The sequence below is a fragment of the Enhydra lutris genome, unplaced genomic scaffold (assembly GCF_002288905.1).
Source record: "Enhydra lutris kenyoni isolate GAN:26980312 unplaced genomic scaffold, ASM228890v2 scaffoldscaffold48, whole genome shotgun sequence".
Classification (NCBI taxonomy): Eukaryota; Metazoa; Chordata; class Mammalia; order Carnivora; family Mustelidae; genus Enhydra; species Enhydra lutris.
In genome coordinates, this window is record NW_019154132.1 from 17,453,930 (window position 1) to 17,471,979 (window position 18,050).

The 18,050-nt window shown below is 43.9% G+C and overlaps 1 protein-coding gene across 1 annotated transcript in view; it reads left to right on the forward strand.

Moving 5' to 3' along the window:
* Positions 1-18,050, forward strand: part of LOC111156699 (ring finger protein 144B) — a 69,354-nt gene that overhangs the window by 46,958 nt on the left and 4,346 nt on the right. The window contains exons 4-6 of the mRNA XM_022517734.1: positions 11,281-11,485; positions 13,562-13,706; positions 17,496-17,585. Coding sequence (XP_022373442.1) covers positions 11,281-11,485; positions 13,562-13,706; positions 17,496-17,585 — 440 coding nt within the window. The remainder of the gene's footprint in view (positions 1-11,280; positions 11,486-13,561; positions 13,707-17,495; positions 17,586-18,050) is intronic.

Sequence of the window (18,050 nt, forward strand, 5' to 3'; positions counted from 1 at the left end):
ACAGACTGGAAGAGATTATGCTGAGTGAAATAAGTCAAGCAGAGAAAGTCAAATATCATACGGTTTCACTAATTTGTGTACCATAAGGAACAGCATGGGGGATATTAGGAAAAGGGAAAAATGAAGGGGCAGAAATCGGAGTGGGGGACGAACCATGAGAGACTCTGGACTCCGGGAAACAAATGGAGGGTTTTAGAAGGGAGGGAGGTGGGGGGAGGAGTGAGCCTGGCGATGGATGTTAAGGAGCTCACGGATTGTTTGGAGCACTGGGCGTCATACGCAAACAAGGAATCATGGAACATGACATCAAATACTATTGATGTACTGTATGGTGACTGACATAACACAATTTAAAAAAAAGAAAAGGTGCTGTATGGCACTGTGATAATGAAAGCTAATTTCTTACACCACCTGCCATATCTGGTTCCTTCATACTCTTACTCGAAGCATAAATCCACTTTCTCTGACCACCTCCAAGGAGATGATGACTTGCAAGTGGCTGCTTTAAAGACAGAAGATTCCGGGGCTGATAGTGGAAATGGAAATCTGTTTAATCACACGATTATGTTTTTACGCAGACAGTGGTTTTCTAGGAGGAAAAACAGCCCAGTCTCGGCATATATTCACTAACCACAAGTAAAGCAAACACCTCACTTCCATGGGTTGTAACCTAAGAGCGTGAGACTAGATAAATTCAGAAGCTGTTTCCAGGTTTGAAATTCTGTGCTTCTCCTCCGCAGTCTTGACAGCAGCCCCTCGGCTCAAGGCCACATCTGTTTGAATTTATTTACCATAGCGGATGTTAATTCTGATCAGTGGAGTTTAATTGCATTTTAACTATCTACAGAAGACCTTTGTTCTTTGAGCTATCAGAAAGCAAATTAACTTTGGCATAATTAAAAATGCAGCGGGTCATAAAAGTTAAAGCAGTTTGGTTTATTTCAGCTGATAATTAGCTCAGATGTATTGTGTTCCTCACAATAAGAAATCGTGGAATATCTTTTTTGGCACAGTTTCATGATGGCAGAAAACTCACTCATGTTAGTTCATAGAATTTACAACAGGATAAAAGCAAACTCTACATCCCTAATGGTGATAGTTTCCTTGGGAAACCAAGGGTTGTGAGATCAGCTTTTGAAAACTGAAGGCCATCACTAGGGTCTGATATGGCCCTCCTGGCAGTTTTCTCAGAATGTTTATTTCTCAATAATTGTCAGAATACAGAAGTAGAAATAGCTTTGAATAGCATTTCCTGCCTTGCATAATTTATATGAACAAGTACTCTTACGTCAAGTAGTCACGGAGCTTTATTTCAGTAATCAGTTCTATCTTTCATAAGTAAATTCTGGTTGAAGTTTGTGAATTTGTCTGTCTCTGATGGAAGTCCATTACATTTAATCCCTGCTGAAACATGTTCATGTCAAGGTGTTGGGGGCACCACTGGGAATGATGTACACAGGGCCCTGCTTTTTCTTTTTCTGGATTCCCGAATTTACCTCCATCTCGGAGCTCCATGAAGATTATATCACTGCTGATGCAGAAGAAATTAGTTGAATATGCATGAGTTCATCTTCCTCCAACTTTGGAATGGAAGTTTGAAGGGGGGAAAAACTAAACATTAAACTTTCGGGATAATTGTGCATTTTGCTTATCTACCTCATAACTGTTTCTAAGGCCAAGAGCCAGGAGTTAGAATTGAATTCACAATAATAGTAATAAAAAGTATACCTTTTTTTTTTTTTAACCTGTACCTGTACATGGTTAATGCAAAATTTTTAATACACTTTTTATTACTATACACCCCCCGCCCTTCTGACTCTGCTCAGCTCATTGGGGTAGAGTCAAGAGCGAGGGGGGAAGCTCTTGTTCATGGACAGCAATTTGGCTTCCACCTGGCGCCCATCAGTTGGTTCCTCTCTGGTGAGTTTAGGACCACTAATATCTGATGCCCCGTCAGTGTGTTTTCCTTTTCTGCTAATCTGGCTTCTAGGTTCCATTCAGGGTAGACTCTATAACTTGATAGATATAAAGCAAAACTGTGCTCTTCATGGCATATTAAATGCAGCTGATGGAAACCCAGAGGTGCTGACCATAGGGTGCACAGGAGAACCAAGGGCCAGATCTTGATGCCCAGCGTTGGTTATGAGAGCAACAAGAAAACAAAGCACATGCTGTCCTGTGGCTTTCAGAAATTCCTAGTCTCCATCGTCAAAGAGCTTGATGTGCAGCAAATCTTACTGTGCAGGGACTGCTCAAAATGTCTCCTCTAAGAACTGCAAAGCCATTGTGGAAAAAACAATCCAGCTGGCCATCAGGGTCCCAATGCCAGGCTGTGTAGCGAAGAAAATGAATAGACAGATAGCTTATGGGTATGCCGTATTTGTGTTAATAAAACTACCCCAAAAATTGGCACTCCCCACCAGTGGCTTCTCATCGGGCTCAGGCCTTATCATCTTCATCTGTGACCAGGCCCTTGATGACTGTTCTGCGACCTTTCCCCTGCTCGCTTAGCTCCTTATAAAATTTCACTGCCTTATTACCTGTATAAATATCTTCTTTTGCATCATTTGGATATACATTGGAAATCTTTCAGGTCAAAACCATGTGTAGATTGGCTGCCTAGTCATGGTTCCAATCTATTGACTTAAATGTGTTTTTTAAAAATGGATATCCATAAATAACTCTTAGAAGCAGAAGTAATGTTTGCTCAGAGTCATCTGGTTCTCACACCAGTGTAGCACTCCCAGAGGCTTATCTCCAGCAATTCTGACCAAATTGATAGTTACCTCGTTGAAAAAGCAGAAAGTGTGCTTTTGAGCAGAGAGGTCTCTGTCACGAATCAAAAATAAAGCAGGCAGAGGAAAAAAACAAATCCTGTAAGTATTCTTTGTATGTTCAGGCCCAGAGGCACCAGTATACCTTTTCTCCACATTCAAAAATGTCCTCATGAATTTCTATAGAAGGCTCGTGTCTCCTGTTTGACTGCCAAGGGATCAGTCTCTTTAATCTTCTCTCCATCTCCAGTTAGGGAAGTCGAGTCACTACTCTTCTGAATCTTCCGTTAACTCCTTGTTAACTTACTCAGCTCCTCATGTTAACATGGAAACAGAAAGCTGAGGGGACTGTCAGGAATTCGGCTGGATTTGTTTTTTTGCCTCAGAATAGTTACTTCCTCTGCTCTTCATGGTTTATCAAGAAGCCAATAGCACACCTCCTTTGGCAATATCTTTTGCATAACCAGAACAGTATTTCAAAGCTGTAGGACAAGCTCGGGTACTCGTGTAAGGAATATCTGTGCCCAAAAGCAAACGTTACAGAAACACATGTTACTGTATTGCTACTGTGGGCACTTCCTGTATTGATAGACATTTCTCAAAGAATTGTGTCAGATTCTAACTAGCAGTGCTTTCTTTTTATTTAAATTCTCGAAAAGAGTGGCTGATGATCCAGTAATCGCACTATAAAGTATTTACCCAAAGGATACAAAAATAGACTCGAAGGGACACATGTACTCCGAGGTTTATAGCAACATTATCAACTAGAGCCAAGTTACGGGAAGAGCCCAAATGTCTATTGACAGATGAAGGGATAAAGAAGATGTGGTGTATATGTACGATGGAATATTACTCAACCACAAAAAAGAATCAAGTCTTGTCATTTGCAACAACGTGGATGGAGCTAGAGAGTCTTATGCTAAGCAAAAGAAGTCAGAAAAAGACAAATACCATGTGATTTCACTAATATGTGGAACTTAAGAAACCAAACAGATGAACATTGAGGGGGCGGAGAGGCAAACCAGGAAACAGACTCTTAACTCTAGGGAACAAACTGAGGGTTACTGGAGGGGAGGCGGACATGGGGATAGGTTAAATGGGGGATGGGGAGTAGGGAGGGCACTTGTTAGGATGAGCACTGAGTGTTGTATGTAAGTGATGAATCACTAAATTCAACACCCCCAGCTAATATTACAATGTATGTGAACTAACTGGAATTTAAATAAAAACTTAAGTAAATAAAAGGGTGGCTGAAAGGGGGCTCTAGTTGAGAGAAGTAATTGGTTTAAATTAGTAGATATCTGTCTTCTGTTTTCGCCTGTGACCCTCTATATTTATATATTATTTATTTATTTATTTATTTGACTGTGAGAGAGAGACAGCAAGAGAGGGAACACAAGCAGGGGGAGTGGGAGAGGGAGAAGCAGGCTTCCTGCTGAGCAGGGAGCCTGATATGGGGCTCGATCCCAGGACCCTGGGATCATGACCTGAGCCGAAGGCAGATGCTTAACCCACTGAGCCACCCAGGCCCTGACCCTCTGTATTTATAAAGGAAAAAATTTTGATTTGCTGGGTGGACAGGTATGTACTGAGTGCATCCCATCTGATTGGTGCTGTGAGGGGTGCTTGGAAATTGGATAGGAAGATCCAGAAATATTTACTTGTGACATCCTATGGTTCTTTTTTTAAGATTTTATTTGACAGAGAGAGACACAGTGGGAGAAGAAACACAAGTAGGGGGAGCAGGAGAGGGAGAACAGGCTTCCCGCGGCACAGGGAGCCCAATGTGGGGCTTGATCCCAGGACTCTGGGGTTATGACCTGAGCCGAAGGCAGAGGCTTAACTGAGCTACCCAGGAACCCCTCATGCTATGGTTCTAAGTGGAAGAAAGAGCTTGCCTCTCCTCTAGGGTAGTTCATTGGAGTTAAAGATCCCACTCAGATGTGCAAAAAGCAATTAATGATCAAAAAATGAGAATATAACCAAATACCAAATACTCTAGAAGAAGAAGATACACACCCATGGGAGACAGGCGAGGTTACTTCAGATAGAAGTACTTGTATGTGGAATGTTCAGGAAGGAGAAAAGGCTGGCCTGCAAATGTGGCTAAAGGAACTGTCACTGTTGTCCTTTCAATTTCTCCTCCTCTTGTGCTACGTTCTGTTCTTTGGTTGCCCGCTCTGTGCCCCCCACTGGATGGTGTTGAAGTCGGGTTTATATATTTAAGTGTTTGCTCTCAGTTTGGACAGTGTTCAGTGATGTGTTGGTAAACAGATTTGCGGGGGAAGTGGGGAGGCTCTGATTTATGGTGTTTGCCAATTTCTGTAGTGTAAATACTCTCATTGTGGCTGATTTCTCAAGTGGGCGATTCATTTGATGTCACCAAATGTGGAGTTGACAAGATGGAGTAGGCTGTTGGCTCCTGGCAAGACCCCGCTTTAGAAGGTGACTGCCAATGTCCTTGATCAGTGTCTTCTTAAGTACAGCATCTTTATTACAGTTTCTGGAAGGAGACTATTCTTTCCCTTTTATACCTTCCACACTCTGGTTGCCTACAGAGTTGCTATTCTGAGGAATGTTTTTTGTTTTTTGATCTCTGTTTACGTGGTGCCTTAGCTCTCTTGACCTTTATCTCAGCATGTGCCATCTGCTTTGTACTGTGAGCACGAGCGACCAGTTCTACTTCCTGCGTTTAGAGCTGATTGAAAGGGAAAACTTCATTATGGGTACTCAGATAAGAAAAGCGTTAAAATATTCCTGTCTTACAAAAATCTTCTGTATATTACACATTCCTTACCTCCACCCCTAAGAGCTGCTCACAGACGGCAATAGTTTATTTTATGTTATCTCATGGGGTGCCCTGTCAGTTATTGCATTGCTTTTTGAAAATATTTCATTAATTTAAACATCTCTTGTTCTTTTCACACTGAGATTTCTGAGAAGCAAACCTCTATTTTCATCTCTTTAAGGCTAGGGTCTCTAAAAAGTCCCTGAAATTGATCATTTTTTGAATGAACAATGAATAACAGACATTTGACTAAGTTTTCAGGCATATCAGCACAAGAAGTCAGGCCTCAAGAAGAAGTTTGGAATAGTCCAAATTAAAGCAAGATTAAGACTGAGTCACGGCTTGGGTTCTGTAAGTAAGGACATTTGGGGAAAATCAAGGACTGAGTCTTTGACACCATCCATCGATGGAACCAAAGGAAGCAGTACTGATATGAAAGGAGAAGGAAGGTTGTGGGAAGAGAATAGAGAGGCTGGTGCCTTATGGAAGAGAGCCCCAAGAGTATCAGATAGAAGATAGAATGAGAAACATTTGCCGGGGATGAGTAGAGGGATGGCTGTTTTAACTTTCAGAGAGCAGTTTATTAAGGAACTGGGAAGAAAAAGTTTACTTTAGAGACTTAAGGAGGATATGAGGGGAAAGGAATGAGAATCAGTGAATCTGGATCACTCATCCAAGGACTGACATGAAACAGGAAGGTGAAATGGATGTTAGGTACAGGGAGACAGTAAGTAGGGTTCAAGCAAGGGTAATTATTGTTCATTTTAACGTTAGAAATTTTTTTCGTTGTCACCCTTATAAGTGACGCTTCATAAAGGAGGTCTAATTTTGAGAGTGCTATATATAAAGTTCCATGTTTTGCCAAGTTGGTGTCTTTCCAAATGTAGAGAGCCTAACTGAGGTGGGTGGAGATTTTTAGAGTCTAATAATGATCATAACATACTTTCAACACCTGGACTGGTATTGGATGGTTTTAGTGTGCTATGTACATCTGTTGATGAAAGCACTAGAAGAGAATGGAAAATAAATTCCAGTGCAAGGCAATTCAAGATGGTATTAGTAGTGTGTGTATTGTAAGGCAATTGTTGGCAGAGGACTATATCTAGCATTTGCAAAAAACCAAGAATGACTGCTATAAATCAACAGGAAGCATCCCATCACTGTGTCAGTGTATTGGAACACACAAATAAAATAAGTATTCCTTGCCTACAACCTAAAGAGAGAAGGGCCATCTCCATGAAGAGACTAGAGCACAGCAATGAACAAGATGCTGGTTCTGTGACACCAAAATTAAGACAAGTATGTTGTAGGTCCTTTATTTTTTAAATCTTTTTTTTAAAAGACTTTATTTGTTTATGTGACAGGGAGAAAGAGAGTGAGAGCAGGCACACAAGCAGGGGGATGGGAGAAGGAGAAGCAGGCTTGCTGATGAACAGGGAGCCCGATGTGGGCCTCAATCCCAGGACCCTGGGATCATGACCTGATCCGAACACAGACACTTAACAACTGAGTCACCCAGGTGCCCCATGTAGTAGGTCCTTTAAGAATGGATAGGCTATAACTTGGTTAAAGATGAGATGATTTTTAGGTTAAGGAAAAGCCTAGAATGAGAATTGAATATATGGAGAAGAATGTGAAACGGAGGGGAAATTTGAATAGAAAAAGTAGATGATTTTCCAGGGAAGAGCTTAGATCCAGAATTATTTTATTAGCCTATTGTTCATATTCCAAATTGATAGTAGCCTTTAATTTTTAAAAATTTTAAAAAGATTTTATCTATTTATTTGAGAGAGAGGGAGAGTGAGCAGGAGAAGCAGATTCCTTGCTGAACAGCAAGCCCGATGTGGGACTCAATCCTAGGACCCTGAGATCATGACCTGAGCTGAAGGCAGATGCTTAACCGATTGAACTATGCAGGCAACCTTATTTATTTATTTTAAAGAGAGTGTACAAGCACAGGGGGAGGGAGGGAGGGGCAGCGAGGGAGAGAATCTTGAGCAAACTCCCCACTGAGCACAGAGCCCAAAGCCGGGCTTGATCTCCTGACGTTGAGATCATGACCTGAGCCCAAACCAAGAGTCAGACGCCCAACTGACTGACCACCCAGGTGCTGTTGGTAGTAGCCTTTTAAAACTAGCTTTAAAAAATTATAAAAGTAGCATTTGCTCCTGTTTCTTTTTAAATTCAAGTTTAGGGGCATGTGTATGTCTCAGCTGGTTAAGCGGCTGCTTTTGGCTCAGGTCATGATCTCAGGGTCCTGGGATTGAGCCCCGCATCTGGATCCTGGCTCAGTGGGGAGTCTGCTTCTCCCTCTCCCTTTGCCCCCTCAACTCATGCTTTCTCTCTCTCTTTCTCAAATAAAATATTTTTTAAAAAATAAATTCAAGTTTAGTATTAAACTAAATCCTCACCTCTGATTACAACCCCTGCCCTTTATTCAAGGATAACTCTTTTTATGCTTCTTAGATTTTCTGAAAATGTTAAAACATATTTCTATATATACATGCTCTTATAAACATGGTTCATTTATACTCTTCCTCAATCTGCATTTTTGAACTGGCAGTATATCTTTGGGATCTTTCCATATTGTCACATCAGTTCACCTTATTTTAGAGCTACATAGTGTTCAGCTATATGGATGTCTATTATTTGTCTAGTAACCTACACAAAAGCCTTATGGGTCTGGCACAGGGTGTTAATTTTTTAAAAAGGTTAATAAATAATAAAAATAAAATTTTATTATGGTAAATAAGGTTTTCTACAGGATGATGTGTGTAGTGTATATTTTATTTCTATTTGCATACACACATTTTCTCGTGCCTCACTTTAAATACTTTAAAGGTCGTCTCGGACATGGTACTTTAATCCCCTTTATAAACTCACCAGCCGCACTGGAGGAGCAGTCCTTGTCTGACCTGGGCATTTGCTCCCTATTGCTAGAGGTAACCTTATGGGTTGAGATGCTTTCGTCTGCAAGGAACAGAATGCCGGGCTAATAAGAGCCTTAACCAGTGAAGGCACTGAATTCCCTCGCGCACAGGAAATCCAGAGGTAGGCAGTTGCGGGTGTGATTGACGGAGCGGCTCAACTTCTCCAACTCCTGTAATTTTCCCGTTAGAGTTCCCAGGGTTGTGGCGGCCCAGGCATCACAGCTTCACACAGCCGTGTTCACAGGCTCGCAGACGGAAAGGAGATTCTTGCCCGAGTATCCGGAAGGAGATCTAGTCCCAGAAGCCCCTTGCGGTCTTCCCTCACCTCCCATTGGCCAGAACCATGTCACATGACCACACCCTGGCTGCGCGGAAGACTGAGAGCGCAAGTCCGCTGTGTTGTGTGTCTATAGAGACCTGATCGTTCTCAGCCGGGAGGTTGGAAAGAAGCTGGGACAGGTGTTGACCAGATACCGTAAAGGTGGCTAGAGAAGTCCCTAACAGTTCTGGATAGAGTTGAAATCTGTCTCCTGGTAACTCCACTTCGGGTATTGGTTAAGCTCTGTAAGCTGTCCCTAAAGACCAAGACTTCTAACGAAGTAAGGAGAAGGCTGCAATGTCTCCGTTTTGCCCCTTCCATCACCTCCTTCGCCTCATCATTCCTTTCTATCGAAGCGGAGGAAAGTCCAGAGCATCGCTGCTTTCTGCAGCTCAGACTCTTCCGTTGCTTTTTTGCACTGGAGTGTGCATCAGCTGCCTTGCTTCCTAAGGGTTTTTTTCTTTATGGGGATTCATCAAAATTTGTAACTGCTCCCATATTTGTTTCTGCTTTTATTGTGGCAACCCGGATACCTGAAAAATGAGCTGGTACAAACAAACAGTTCAGAATGCCTACCAAATAATTTGGATTAGAATTATGAGGACAAGTTGTATCCTTGTATCTTTTTTACGGTGATCCGCAGGGATGTTACAAATTTAACTGTAATATGAGTCTTTCCTTTCCTTTCCGTATTGTCAGTCCTTTAAAAGACCTGGGATTTGGGGGCACGTGGGTGGCTCAGTCGTTAAACGTCAGCCTTTGGCTCAGGTCATGATCCCAGGATCCTGGGATCCAGCCCTGCATGGGGCTCACTGCCCAGAGGGAAACCTGCTTCTCCCTCTCCCATCCCCCTGCTTGTGTTCCCTCTCTTGCTGTCTCTCTCTCTCTCTCTCTCTCTGTGAAATAAATACATAAAATCTTAGAAAAAAATTAAAAGTCCTGTGATTTGGAATGGGTGGTTAAAAAGGTAGGTGATGTGTGAGTCCTTAGCTCTAATTTATACACCAGCCTTCATTTCTTTGGACTTAGTGTTTGTGAAACCGTTATGAGTTTGGAAAAAAATATAAATGTGTGGAAATAAAAGGTCAGGACCTTGGAGCAGAGGTGTGTGTCACTGTCCCCTTGATTTTCTAACTAGCCTTTCTCAAACTTTTAGAGATTTCTTTCAAGGGTCCATCTCTCTTGGGGTCTGAGCACCTGTGAATCATAGGCTTCCCTTTTCTGATTTTATTTGGCTCATCGTTCTCCAACCCCATTCCCCAGAATTATTAGATAAGAAAATAAGTGTAAGTGTTCTCTTTTTGAATGAAAACGTGTAATAAGCATGGATCTGATTGCTGTCTTTTCTAGATGAGAGATTAATGGAGACAGTGTTTGCTGGAACATTTTGGACTTATTTCCCCTGATACTGAATTTGTAAAATTATTACCTTTAAAACTAAGCTCATACTTAATGCCTTCATTTCCTTTTCGCACCACTCTTTGGGTCTGTTTGCCTCCTGTGTGGAATTTTCCAAGAATCATAATCCTTAGGAGATTTAAAACTGGAATCCATCAGTTTAAAATTTGCAAAATACATTGGTTCAAAGAAAAAAGGGCAACTCTGTTCCTCAATAACATCATTTTTACATGATATGTTCCCTTAAAGGTCACATTGTAAGACAAGAATGTGAGGTCTGTTATTGAATAGAAAAATGGAAAACCAAACAAGATTTGTAAACATTTGAATAGAATGACAGTCGGCTTACCCCCAACTCCATATTCCTTCCTACAGGCCACTTGGATGTGGTTGGTATAGTCTATAACTGACTATCATTTTATGGTCTGTGAAACCTTTTGATTGTGGATCTTCTGAGTCTTTTACAAATATCTCTAACTAGCATATGGTAGGAGAACAGAATATCCAAATTGACAGCTAATCTGACTTCTTGGCTAAGCCACACCAGGCACTGTTTGGTCCTTGAACTATTTGATTTCTTCCTTGTTCTTTCAGTTCCCTCTAAAAAAGGTAGGAAGAAACCTCACTGCTTATTTCTCAGTCCCGGAAAGGACAAAATCCCATGAATTTCTTTTTCCTTTTGCTTCTGTAGGTCCTTCAGGTCCAGTTTTCCTCCCAAGATAATACCCCCAAATAGTTGTAGCAGGGACTTAAGATTTTTGCCTACTTTGAGTGCTGAAAGGTGAGAAGTATTCCAGAAGACTTGCCCATTTGGATTAGTGAGAACACTTCCTATCTGTTCGTAAGGGCAGTGGTGGCCTCTTCCACTAGTACCTACTTTGAGAAACATGGCAGAGCTGAGTGACCTCATAGGTCTGGGTCCATTATGAAGACCAAGAGTAGAAGTCACTGCCCTCGGTTGTACTAACCTTCCATAAATATTAGCCTATAAAAGAGAAGAAGGAAGGGGGGAAAGTCTAGGCCCGTACGAAAGACATATAGACCGTCACATTTTCTTTGTTTATGCTCTAGAAGTTCACCTGGACCCCCACCGAACGTGGTGTCCTGTCGCAGACTGTCAGACCGTGTGCCCTATTGCCTCCGGTGACCCAGGACAGCCCGTGCAGGTGGAGTGCCCTTCTTGTCACCTGAAGTTCTGCTCCTGTTGCAAGGATGCTTGGCACGCAGAGGTCTCCTGTAGAGATAGTCAGCCCATTGTCCTGCCAACAGAGCACAGGTAAGAAAGGAGAAACGGTCTTTGTGATTATTCACCCCAGATAGGTCACTTGGAGAAGGAGTTCTCTTGTGATGGAATTCAGAGATGGGTTCTTTCCCCCGTGGAACTTCCCTGAGAAGCGTCTCTGAACTGGGAAGTTGTTAACAAAGAGTAACCGACACAGTCTTTCTAAGGAGATTTTAGGTATTTTCCCCTGGAGACTCTCCCAGATACCGCTGAAATGAGGGTCTGAATGCATTTTGATTTTTCTTCAGGTTGGAAGGCCCACAGCCCACTGGTTTTCAATAGCAAGGCATGGCTTGTCCACAGCTATTTGCTTAGAAGCCACGAGCACCTGCCGTGGATTTCTTCCTGCCTGCAAAGCTATGTGGAAATTACTTTGTGACCTGACCATGTGGCAGCTTGTGGGGCGTGGCAGCCCTACAGAGAGAGCACAACAGAAGCGGCAGAAGCGGCAGGCCTTCAGGGGCTCGATGCTCAGTACCCAGGTCTTAGAGGAAAAGAGCTGCATCCCCTATACGTGGTGCCCTGCAAAGATGGTGCCCAAGTTCAGAGTCGGTGACAATGAGAAGCAGTTAAATCTGTACCTTTCAGTACAAAGGGTTTTTACGGCAGCAGAAGGGCCCAGAGCGAGAGACCTTTGTGCACGATCCCTGGCTTTGCTGGAGGCTCTGGCTGTTCTGCATCAGTGAGAACAGAGGCACTGGTGTGCCTAGTCCAGTTGGCTGGCTCACCCCCACACCCTCAGAGAGTGTGGCACCATTCTTCAGGAACGAGAGTGCTACCTGGCTAGGATACTGTTTTTGAATCTGGGACCAAACAAACCAAGAGGAAAAATAGACCTAGTGCCCGGGGCAGGCACACGCCTTCTTAGCCAGTAACCTCTGCGCGTGGCGGATAGGTCTGCGGGCATCATGGGACAAGGGGAAGATCCCAGAGCAGAGAGGGGTTGGGTTCTATCTTTTATTTTTATTTTTTAAGATTTTATTTATTTAAGAAAGAGCATGGTGGGGGTGGGGGAAGTCAGAGGGAGAAGCAGACCCTCCACTGAGCAGAGAGCCAATGTGGGGCTTTATCCCCAGACTCTGGGATCATGACCCGAGCTGAAGGCAGACGCCCAGCTGGCTGAGCCACCCGGGCACCCTAAGAGGTTGAGTTCTGACATGGTCACTTGGTATCGGCGGGACCTCATGGAAGTCACTCAGCCTCTGAGTCTGTTTCTCTATTTGGGGGGAAAAAAAAAGGTGGTGGGGGAAAGAATTAAAATGGTAACTGTCCCACTGCTATAATACGGTTACTCTGAGTACCAAATCCGATCCTGGATCCAAGGACGCTTTGTGAACTTGATGTCTCCGTGAACCGGGGGCTGGTTCTGATGAACGCTAGCTAATGTGCAGCACGGCGCTGTGGCTCCCCTAACCGCACCCCCAATGTGGTCCACTTATTTTCCGTGCCTCTTAAGGCTGTGAGCCTGCGCTGACCTAGGCATCCGTCGGGAGCAAGGCTCTTTGATGAGGCTGGGCGTTGATTTTCAGGTATTGATTCTTGCCTCCTGCGATCTGTTCTGTTTCTTTATCAGAACAGATCGCCAAGAAGATTTGTGTATGCCATGTCAGATCCAGAACTGGTTTTTCTGTTGTGTAGCAGAACGCTTGTGCTTTTGCTTTAGACAGTGCATGCTCAGGGAATGAAATACTAACTCGGCCAAATAAGGAACTAAGTCAGGTGTGGAAAGTACAATTATAGCATGACTCCTAGCCAAAGATATGGAAATTAAGGTTCTTTTTTGTTTTGAGTTATCCGTACGACTAATAATCTGTGTCCCTCCTATTTTTACCCCCACCCTCTTCCATGGAAGTGAATTAAACTCAGATGAGGGAGAGGCCACTACCTCACCCATCAGGAACCCTAGGAATTCAGTTGGTGCGTAAAGTGGAATCTAGAACGGCTCTAGTGACCTGTTGAATTAATGACACTCGGCCCACTCTTCCCCAGCCCTGGTTAGTGGACTCCCTTGTAGTTCTAGCAGCATTCTTGACCCCCCCATCCATAATTTCTCATCCATTTTGTTTCTAGGGCCCTCTTTGGGACAGACGCAGAAGCCCCCATCAAGCAGTGCCCCGTCTGTCGGGTTTACATCGAACGCAACGAGGGCTGTGCCCAGATGATGTGCAAGAATTGCAAACACACGTTTTGCTGGTACTGTCTCCAGAACCTGGACGTAAGTGCCACCTGGAAGCGTCTTCTGTGGTCTCTCTCTTCATCATATCTGTGCACCCGTCCGGATCCTCCAGGCTTTCCTTTTAAAATCTTGAATCTGTGTTTATCCTGCAAAAGAAGGTTATTTTTCTTAAGGATTCTTTCTGAGGCTGCTACTTAAATGTCTAGCAAATGTCCCTTTGAGTCCCTTCACTGTGTCAGCTTAGCTTTAAAGGCAAGCTTTCGTTGTAGGGACAGCTTCTGCGTTGGGGGCACTGTCTCCTCTTATCACGTAGAGAGCCGTCAGTGTATTCATTTATTTTGCTGCTGTCACAAATCACCACATACGTAGTGGCTTAAAACAACAGAGATTTTTTTTTGTCTTTAGTTCTATCCTCTGGAAATCTGATGTGGGTCTCACTGGACTAAAATCAAGGTGTCCTCAGGGCTGCATTTATTCTGGATTCCAGGGGAGAATCCATTTCTGGGTTTTGTAGCTTCTAGAAGCTGCCCACATTCATTGGCTTGTGGCCCCTTTCTCCACCTGTGAAACCAGCCACATCACGTCTCTCTGCCCCTTCTTCTTTTGTCGCAGCTCCCTCTGACCACAGCTGGGAAAGCTGCTCTGCCCTTAAGGACCCTCTGATGAGATTGGCCACATCTGGATGAAAGAGTGATTAGACTGGTCACATCTGGATGATACAGGCTGTTCTCCACCATCTCACGCTCTTACTTTAATCACATGTGTAAAGTCCCTTTTTCCACGAAAGCCAACAAATTCTCAAATTCTGGGGAGTGGGCCACGGGCATCAGTAGGGGAGTAGTTTTTCCGCCTACCATAATTTGGTTCTCTTCCTCTTTTTGAATTTAAAGAAGAAAGCCACTCAAATCAAGGGGATGTCTTAAATAACCATTCATTGGCATGACTGTGGTCTTGCTCTGGTTTTGTTAGGGCTCCATTCCCGGATAACGGGGTCTGCCTCAGTGACTCTTTCCCCCCTCACCATTGGTGAAGCACATCTGGCCCAGGTCAGGTGCGGCTCAGGCAGTCCCGAGCCGAGGCTCACGGTACCCTCAGAGGTAAAAGGTGTTGTGAAGGATGGCTGAGCAGATCTCCCTTCAATTCTGGTGTTTCTTCTAGCACGTGTGTGCTACCCCAAATAAGAAGAGATAGTTCCTATTCGGGCAATGTGGACCAATGAAATACGTCCATACCAGAGTGAGCTCTCTGTCATGGTGGGGTGGACCTTCTTTTCTCAATTATTTATTTATTTATTTATTTATTTACAAGATTTATTTATTTATTTTAGAGAGAGAATGAGAGCAAGCGAGCGCAAGTTGGGGGAAGGGTAGGAGAAGAGAGAGAATCTCAAGCAGACTCCACACTGAGCATGGAGCCTGATGCGGGGCTCGGTCACATGACTTTGAGGTCACAGCCTGAGCCGGAATCAAGAGCCGAACACCCAACCACCTGAGCCATCCAGGCGCCCCGCGCTATTTTTCGTTTCAGTTGCCTGGTTGGTTTCAGTCTGATAAGTGGCTCTGGTGACCCTTTAGTATCATATGGTTAGTGAGTCTGTGTGCGGCTATTATGGGATGCATGCTGGCTGCCACGGGCCTGATTTTTAAGTGAAAATTAGACAAGTTGTTTCAGATGATATCTGTGTAGAAGAATTTTAATCAGCCCGATCTTGGCGTTTCAAGCTGAGGTATAAATTAGGGGAAAGAAAACTGACATTTTAGGCTGTGGAATCTCGGCAGTGTTTTTATTTATTTATTTATTTATTTATTTGGTTAATTCCATTGATCCTAAGCCCTTGAATGTATGTGTGATATTTGAGACCCATTATGATTCCAAGCGTGTGATACTCTGGGCGAGGTTTTTACTGACTGTGAAAACCCCTCGTGTTTTTACAAAAGAAAGACATCTTTTCTGTTTGCCTTCAGGTTTAACCAGAACATTAATTGGGTTCATATCCCAAGGAGGCTGAGCCCATGAGGTTCTTTTTAAGAAGCAAGAATGTAAGGGAATAAAGATGTGTGCCAGATCCCCCCATCCTTTGGCTGAAATATGTTTGGGGTATGGTGTTGCAAGGAACACACTGTTCTGTTACTTGGACTGTTCCGGTGCTCAAGTTGAAATGGCACAGATGTTAAAAGCCTGGATACACAGACTTCAAATACTGAAGCATCTTTTTCTGGTCATTGTTTTCTGAGATCTGATTTTCTTGGTTTTCGCCAGGGGTACTGGCTTGTTGGTAATGATGTTTTTCTCTCGACAAGTGTTCTGTGTCAGATGGTGGTGTTGATCTTTGTTTATAGCAAAGTTTCAGAGCCTGGGTCTGGGAGTAGGATGATTGTCCAAGAGCCAAGCCTGAGACAGATGCCCAAACTGAGTGATTTTTGAGTTTTACTGGGATGTTGAGTTTGCTGCTGCCTTGGTCCTCATCCCTGCTGGTTCAGAGGACGAAGTGTTCTTAATCTGCTCTGGGGACCTCAGACACTTGTCCCTTTCCATTATCTCTTCTCTCTCCTGTGATTTCAATTTCTACTAACATCTCTATGTGCTCAGCTGTGTCCCACTTAAAAACGAGTCCCATTTTTCTCAAGCCTGCATGTCTCCCTTACTACCATTATCTTTCTCTCTCCCTCTCTTGGAAGCCAAGCTCAAAACAGCATAATTGCCTCTCATCCTTGATACTTACCTCCAGTCCTTTGAAATGCACTTAGCCTGCCACATTGTCACAGCCTTGACTGTGTTTTTCCAAGGCTTTGAGTACTGTCTTTTGGGTAAAATTCAGTGGATGTTTCAGTCCTCCTCTAACCTAGAGTCTCCACTGCCTTTGACGTCTTGACCGCCTCTGCTTCAGTGATGATATCTCTTCTGATTTCCCTTCTACATTTCTGGCCACTTCTGTTTCCTTTCCAGGTGCTCCTTGACTCATTCTTGTTTTTCTTTCTTTTCTTTTCTTTTTTTTTTTTTTTAGAGTGAGAGAGCCAGAAGGGGGAGGGGCAGAGGAAGAGGGAGAGAAAGAATCTTAAGCAGGCTCTGCACTGGGCATGGGGCTCTATCTCAAAACTCCGAGATCATGACCTGAGCCAAACTCAGATGCTTAACCGAGGCGCCCAGGCGCTCCCTCCTTACATCCTCTTTGCCTGCCTGTCTACACTCTCTCCCTGGGTGATCTCATCTACTTCTGTGGTTTTTCTCCACCCCATGTACGCTGATTCCCATCTTTTCCCCCAAATTCTCATCTGTGTAATCAGCTGCCTTTTGAACAATACGGCTTGAGTATCTCTTGAGTTTAACTGTCCAAAGTGTGGCCATCATCTTCCCAACAAAGTTCATCTCTCTGTTGTCATTTCTTTCGACCAGGCTCCTGACTCTGGGGGCTTTCCTCTCATCTGTGATTTCTTCTCCTTCTTCTCCCATTGAGTTAGTAACCTTCCTTGGACCCCATGTCTGTGTTGCCCTTCTCAGCCGCTGGCATTTTTTCCCACATACTCTCCACTCGAAATCTCCATTCCATGTCACACCTGTGCTAGGGCCACCTTTCAAAGATGGTTGGTCAGGACTCTAATCCTTTCTAGACTCAGTCAAGGGTCTCGATGATTAGGATCTGTTTTCACTCCGTGATTTGTGAAAGTACTGAGACATATTCTAGAGATCGTGGCCTTGGAATTCCCAGAGGCCACCATTTGTATTCCCAGAAAGAGCCTTTGCTTTCCACCATGGCCATCTGATGTGATTAGTGTTTAGTCCTCTGTTCAAAAGAGCGTGTTTACTGAAACCTCTCTCTTTGTTTTTCAGAATGACATTTTCCTCAGACATTATGACAAAGGGCCATGCAGGAACAAGCTGGGCCACTCGAGAGCCTCAGTGATGTGGAACCGAACGCAGGTACCCTGACCTTTAAGGGAGCAGGAGCTGTATGGGACTCGGGATGGCTTAAAAAGCCCATCCAGTCCTCCTCCCCACCCTGTTCTCTGCTTACCTATCCCAGCCTGGGAGGTTCTGCGGAGCTCTGGGCCAGGTCAGCAACTGCCTGAAGCTAGTTCAGGAGCACGATCCCCTTGAGGGTAGGGTGAGGGGCAAGGCCCCATAGCAGCCCAGTAATTAACAGTGACCTGCAGAATCCAGGCAGATATTCTCTCCTCTTGAAAAAAGGATAGAATGACTTTCCTAAAGCCCTGTAAGTCATATTTCTTGTAAAAGGCAGTTCTCTAAAATCCTGTGGGCCCCTGCTGGAGCTTCGATCCCTCTGCACACGCCATTGTGGGTTTCTCTGGGAGGTTCAGAGGGAGTCCTGGTTTATTTTTAATAGTGTTTGATATTTATTAAAGACTACGTTCCTTTTAAGGGCGT